The 7,500-nt window shown below is 38.9% G+C and overlaps 1 protein-coding gene across 2 annotated transcripts in view; it reads left to right on the top strand.

The window, feature by feature from the left end:
* LOC122255443 (protein snakeskin) overlaps positions 1–7,500 on the top strand; it is a 19,359-nt gene that overhangs the window by 5,821 nt on the left and 6,038 nt on the right. The window contains exon 1 of one of the 2 annotated variants that reach the window (XM_043019482.2): positions 6,026–6,668. The exons of the other annotated variant lie outside the window; for it this stretch is intronic. Coding sequence (XP_042875416.2) covers positions 6,600–6,668 — 69 coding nt within the window. The 5' untranslated portion in view covers positions 6,026–6,599. Of the gene's footprint in view, positions 1–6,025; positions 6,669–7,500 lie in introns of those variants that run through there. 2 annotated transcript variants of the gene reach the window in all.

Below are 7,500 nucleotides of genomic sequence, written 5' to 3'. Positions count from 1 at the left end.
AGATTTCTTTTTGTGTTTCATTTTCCCTCCTTCTCTCTCTCTTCCTTTGTTTTATCACGTCGTGTTTTGTGTTGATGTTCATTTGTTTTCACCCTTTCCCTCGTCCGGAGAGTTTTCACTTTTCTTGTTGCTGGTGATGGTGATGGTGATGGTGAATGTAATGGTGATGATGGTGAATGTAATGGTGATGGTGGTGATGATGATGGTGAATGTAATGGTGATGGTGAATGTAATGGTGATGGTGGTGATGATGGTGAATGCAATGGTGATGGTGATGGTGGTGAAAGTAATGGTGATGATGATGGTGAATGTAATGGTGATGGTGGTGATGATGATGGTGAATGTAATGGTGATGGTGAATGCAATGGGGATGGTGGTGATGATGATGGTGGTGGTGATGATGGTGAACGTAACAGTGATGATGGTGAATGTAATGGTGATGGTGGGATGATGATGGTGAATGTAATGGTGATGGTGGGATGATGATGGTGAATGTAATGGTGGTGATGATGGTGAATGTAATGGTGATGGTGGTGATGATGATGATGAATGTAATGGTGATGGTGGGATGATGATGGTAAATGTAATGGTGATGATGGTGAATTTGATGGTGATGGTGAATGTAAAGGTGATGGTGAATGTAATAGTGATGATGGTGAATGTAATGGTGATGGTGGTGATGGTGAATGCAATGGTGATGGTGGTGGTGATGGTGAATGTAAAGGTGATGGTGGTGAATGTAATGGTGGTGATGGTGAATGTAATGGTGATGGTGAATGTAATGGTGATGGTGGTGATGGTGAATGCAATGGTGATGGTGGTGATGATGGTGAATTTAATGGTGATGATGATGGTGAATATAATGGTGAATGTAATGGTGATGGTGGATGTAATTGTGGTGATGACGGTGAATGTAATGGTGATGGTGGTGATGATGGTAAATATAATGGTGATGGTGATGATGGTGAATGTAATGGTGATGACGGTGAATGTAATGGTGATGGTGGTGATGATGATGGTGAATGTAATGGTGATGGTGATGATGGTGAATGTAATGGTGATGGTGATGATTATGGTGAATGTAATGGTGATGATGATGGTGAATATAATGGTGATGGTGAATGTAATGGTGATGGTGATGACGATGGTGAATGTAATGGTGATGGTGATGGTGAAACGAATGGTGAATGTACAGTTGAATGGTGATGATTATGGTGAATGTAATGTGATGGTATAATGAATATAATGGTGATGGTGGTGATGATGATGGTGAATGTAATTGATGGGGAGGAGTGAATGATGGTGATGACGATGGTGAATGTAATGGTGATGGCGATTATTATGGTGAATGTAATGGTGATGATGATGGTGAATATAATGGTGATGGTGGTGATGATGATGGTGAATGTAATTGATGGTAGTGATGATGGTGAATATAATGGTGATGGTGGTGATGATGGTGAATGTAATGGTGATGGTGGTGATGGTGAATGCAATGGTGATGGTGGTGGTGATGGTGAATGTAAAGGTGATGGTGGTGATGGTGAATGTAATGGTGATGGTGGTGAATGTAATGTTGGTGATGGTGAATGCAATGGTGATGGTGGTGATAATGGTGAATGTAATGGTGATGGTGGTAATGATGATGTTGGGGATGATGATGGTGAATTTAAGGGTGATGGTAGGTCATGTGTCCTCCACCCCCCCCCCCCCCCCCCCCCCCCTATGATGGTGAATATGATGATGATGGTGAATGCTAAGGGGTGATGAGTGGTGTAATGCGTGATGGAGAATGGGTGCAGCGGTGATGATGGTGAATGGTAATGGTGATGATGATGGTGTGGGTGATGATGGGATGAATGTAAAGGTGATGGTGGTGGAATGTAATGGTGGTGGATGTGAATGAATGGTGATGGTGGTGCATGGTGAATGCATGTGATGTGGTGATTATGGGGAATGTAATGGTGGATGGTGATCATGGTGTATGAAATGGTGGTGATGGGTGAATGTAATGGTGAGGGTGTGAATGTATTGTGTGAATGTGAATGCAATGGTGGATGGTGGTTGAATAAGGTGAATTATTGTTGTGGTAATGATGATGTTGGGGATGATGATGGTGAATTTAAGGGTGATGGTAGTGATGGTGAATGTAATGGTGATGGTGATAGTGGTGAATGGTAATGGTGATGATGATGGTGTGGGTGATGATGATGATAGTAATGGTAATGGTGGTGGTGATGACTGTGATGAAAGTGATGGTGATAGTGATAATGATAGTGATTATGATGATAATGTTGATGATGATCATGGTGAATGTAATGGTGATGGTGATGATTATGGTGAATGTAATGGTGATGATGATGGTGAATATAATGGTGATGGTGAATGTAATGGTGATGGTGATGACGATGGTGAATGTAATGGTGATGGTGATGACGATGGTGAATGTAATGGTGATGGCGATTATTATGGTGAATGTAATGGTGATGATGATGGTGAATATAATGGTGATGGTGAATGCAATGGTGATGGTGATGATAATGGTGAATTTAATGGTGATGGTGAATGCAATGGTGATGGGGGCCCCCCCTCCCCCCCCTCCCCTCCACCCTCTACCTCACAACCACAAAATGAAAATAAAAATCTACCCACAGCCACACTGATTGCATAACACGAAATAAAAGAAGATATTGAGACATGGATCATTTGCTTGTGCCGAGACAGCAGACTTTACACGTATGATCACTATGCGTTTCTTTGAAGGGGAAACGAGCTTATTTCGTTTTTCTTTTTCTTTTTTCGTTTTCTTCTCTTTTGTTTCCTTGATTGGAATGTGAAAACGGAGAAAGTTTTGCTTTCTTTTTGTCTGTAAAGAAAATCTTGTTTTATCATCCACTACTTTGTTTTATACTAAATGAGAGGTGTAGAGGGAAAGAAAGTGAGCGAGTGAATGAGAGAAAGGCGATATCGAGAGAGAGAGTAAATAAATAAATTAACGGCTTTCTGTATGGAACGCGAACTCGGGACGCTTGATTAGAAGACTTGCACGAAACTGAGAGAGAGAGAGAGAGAGAGAGAGAGAGAGAGAGAGAGAGAGAGAGAGAGAGAGAGAGAGAGAGAGAGAGAGAGAGAGAGAGAGAGAGAGAGAGAGAGAGAGAGAGAGAGAGAGAGAGAGAGAGAGAGAGAGAGAGAGAGAGAGAGAGAGAGAGAGTTGATTTCATTTGATAAAGTCTATTTGCAGAACAGTATACATGCCCTACAAAAAGCATCTGTCCAAACTAGCTAAACTTTGTAATATAGGGCTTAGTCAAGCATTAATCTTACATGTCTGAAAGTCTACACCATACTGTTTAACATATGTTACATCATATTCATTTTCATACATGCCATGATGCATCAATGTTCCACCCACTGAAGCTGAGGATAGTCATTAGTTTTGACATACTAAGTTGAAGTGCATTAGATTGGAATATCGAGACCGAGCAAACCTGACTGAAACTTATCTCATTTACCAGAGCTTGGGAAATTTGTGGATAGAAGCTGCAAGATTATAGTGCCAAGTACTTTGGATTGTGGGGAGATCTAGTTCTTTCCTTATGACCAAAACTTTAGCATCCATTGGGCAACCGAGGTTAATTATCCTAGCTTTGTTCTGCAGAAATTCAAGGGGTTTGAGAGCATTTGGAGGCAATACACTAAGAAAAGGACTCGCAAAGTCAATCACGGACCCAACCAGGGAAATATTCATAAACCTCGAGACTCTGAGGGAGGCACCAGCATATCTGTTACTGATATACTGCATTGGTCTTAAATGTTTCAAGCAATGTTCTTTAATATTTTGAATAATTTCTTGGGAGAAACAAGAATTGCGTGTCATGAGGTGTAGAGCACACCTAAACTGGGTATGTAAGGGAGTTGAACAAGGTCTAGATATATTTATGGTCACGATAGGGATGGTTATGAGGCTAAGAGAAGCTCACTTCTTGCTGAATCTACTGAGTACATATTCCCCCTATCAAAGACCTGGATGAGGATATCATCCGCATATCCTGTGATATTGCATAGGTCTCCTAACTCTTTGTTCAATTTGAAGATGTGTAAAATAATGTAGGGGGCTATATTCCCCCTTGTGGGATACCTAATTCCAGTTTGGCGAAAGCACTAAAGGTACATGATACCATTCTTTAACTTTCCTTGCAGATAAAGTCCTTAATTCATAGCAGTACTTTCCCTGAAATCCCAAGAGAGTTAGTTCATGGAGAATAGCTGTTGGGGAGGCTCGTCGAAGGCACCTTCAGAGTCTATGAAGTATAAAGTCTGTGTTTTAGGCTCTATGCCAAACACATTTGAGTTCCTTGCCCTTTCTGGAAACCTAAGATAGATGGATGAATTTGGTCTTTGATCTAATGAAGAAGACGAGTGAGAAGGATTCTTTCACAGGTTTTGGAGAGACAGGATGTTAGTGAGATTGGTTGAAATTCGTCTGGGCGTCCTGGTTTGGGGATGGGGATGATAGGTGCCTATTTCAAGGAGGTAATCAAAGTACCTGTCCTAGAAGAGGATTTCTTCCCTTTACCTGTAACTTAGCAAGGAGTCGGATAATGTCATGTGTAATGCCATTATCCCCAGGTGCAGTGGACTTGCTAGTTTTAATTGCTGCAAGAAGTTCATCAGCTGCCAATGGTATGTCAGCCTCATCTGCTTATTGACACTGATAGTCAATTTCAGCGCACCTGCGTATGAACAATGGAAGATTATTAAGAGAAGAGTCCTCACGCAATTCATTGAGAAGTGATTAAGCTACCATTTCTGGGTGAGGATGAGGTGTTGCATGGCATGAATCGGCTTTAAAATCTTATTGATATCTTTTCACACATTACTCATGGGAGTCGTAGAGTCAATTCATTCTGCCCAGACATACAAACTCTCTCCTCGCTTTTAAGTAATTATTCCGTTCAGCATTATACTAAAGAACACAAGGTCCTTAGCTAAGTAAGGGTGGCTTCCTAAGTGTTTAAGCTGACTTATAGTACATCGTATTAATTTTGTAAGAAGTTTCATCTCGGGATCTTTGTTTAGATGTCGTGGAGGATGGAGACCTATACATGATGTTTTTTTCTTTTTCTTCTTCTTTTTTTTTTTTTTTTTTTTGGGGGGGGGGGGTGTCGAGTTAACTAACAATATTGCCGACTTGCTGACAGAGCATTTCATTAATATGGTCGAAATTGATAGGAGTAAAGTCCTCATACCAGCAGGCAATCATTTTAATGAACTCGTCATGATATTTACTTGTAATGTGATACCGTAAGCGTGGCTATGTAATCTAATTTGCCCCCTTGATAGTAAGAGAGAGAGAGAGACAGACAGACAGACAGACAGTCAGTTAGAGAGAGAGAGAGAGAAGAGAGAGAGAGAGAGAAGAGAGAGAGAGAGAGAGAGAGAGAGAGAGAGAGAGAGAGAGAAGAGAAGAGAAGAGAAGAGAAGAGAGAGAGAGACAGACAAACAGAGAAAGAGAGAAAGAAAAGGAGAGAGAAACAATGCCACAGCTGCATTCATAGGCGATTCAACAGGTGTGGAAACAGCTGTAGAAAGATATTAAACAGATCGTAGGACAGATAGATATAAAAACAGACACGTGGTATATAAATAATATATATCTTTGTACCTCGTAACTGCAACGCGCCACAAATAGAGGGAAACAAATGTTGTACGCCGGTATGTCCATTGTTCGTTAAACCGCAGACTAAGGCGCTGTTCGACCAAGCGGCTTCGACTTGGATTCATGATTATTATTTAATCACCAAATTATTATTATTATTTTCTTCTTTTTCTTCTTCTTCTGCTTCTGCTTCTTCCAGTTTCCCCTTCCTTACCTCGATTTTTTTTTTTCATATAATCTTATAAGGAAAAAAAACTGAAATGAAGTTTCCGAAGACCATTCAAGAGAAATTTGGACGTGTCCGAATCCTCTGATATAAATAGAGGGCGTTGAAAATCGAGAGATAAGGCCTGGCTTGGACTTAGACGTTATCATTGTCTCGTTGTTGCCTGACTCTCCGAACAAGTGAAACGACAAAAGCAAGAATAAGAGAAAGAAAACAAAGAAAGAAGGTATAATAGAGATAACAGGTGTAAAATAAAAGACGAAGAGAAGAAAAGAGAGAGAGAAGAAAGACAGAGTGAAACGCCGAACTAGAGAGAAAATTCTCCGAAAAAATCGAGAAAGAAAAAGAGAGAAATAGAAACAGACAAGAGAGACAGAGACAAACAGACAGAGAACAAGTCAGACAGAACTGGAAACACACAGAAAAAGGAACAAGCAAAACAAAGAAAAAAGAGAGAGAGAAAAGAGATAAGGAAGAGATAATATCAATTCACTAGTTAAAACAGCTCACATCCAGTCGCTAGGTAGCGCAGTCGTAAGCGTGCCGACCTCCCATCCCCAGGTGTGCCAGGTCAGCAAGCTCAGGTCAAGTCAACTCAACACTGGCACATGGCGGGTTCGGGCTTGCCTCAGTGTACATAAGCCCGACGAAGCATCTGTTTCGCACACCTAGCTTATCCTTAGCTCACCCCCAGTCCCCCTCCTCTCTCTACCGATGCCGTGTCCCGACCTCAACACCCAGGTCCTCCTCACTCCTTCAGGATTCCTAAAAGTCTGCGAGACGGTGAGTCAGACACAACAGAAACGGGAAAGGGAAAGGAAGAATACATAAAGAGAATAAAATTAATATGCTTAAATTGGACGGGTCATCTCCCTCCACTCGAGGTCGTCAGGTTAATTCATTCACTCATTAAGGTGATCACAATTACAACCTTAAAAAAAAAAATAAAAAAAAAAAAAAAAAAAAAAAAAAAAAAAAATATATATATATATATATATATATATATATATATATATATATATATATATATATGAGAACATGGCTGATGGCTTTCTGTAGCTTAATACTTATCACCCACCAACACAAGTGCAGTTGTTACTAACACACATAGAAGTACATGTGTGATGTACTCCAATCTACTTATTCATCTTTTTTTTCCATAGGATAGTTATTTTCATAGTATATACTGTTATATAAGTGCGAAAAATGGTCAAATTTACCTTTATTTCATATATGCTTTCTGAAAATATTGAGGTATTATATTTTTATCTTCTATGCATACAAACAGATATATCAACAAATATTTTTTTCTGAAAAAATTGAGATATATATTTTTTTATTCTATACATACAAACAGAGATATATAAACACATATATATATATATATATATTATATATATATATATATATATATATATATATATATATATATTATATATGTGTATGTGTATGTGTGTGTATGTGTGTGCGTATATATATATATGATATATATATATAATATATATGTGCATATATATATATATATATATATATATATATATATATATATATATATATATATATATATGCAATATATATATATATATATATATATATATATATATATAAATATATA

Source organism: Penaeus japonicus, unplaced genomic scaffold (genome assembly GCF_977035675.1).
Source record: "Penaeus japonicus unplaced genomic scaffold, GWHDUDI00000001_assembly GWHDUDI00000028, whole genome shotgun sequence".
Classification (NCBI taxonomy): Eukaryota; Metazoa; Arthropoda; class Malacostraca; order Decapoda; family Penaeidae; genus Penaeus; species Penaeus japonicus.
The sequence above is the reverse complement of the archived record's forward strand: the minus strand, read 5'-3'. Positions and strand labels throughout refer to the sequence as shown.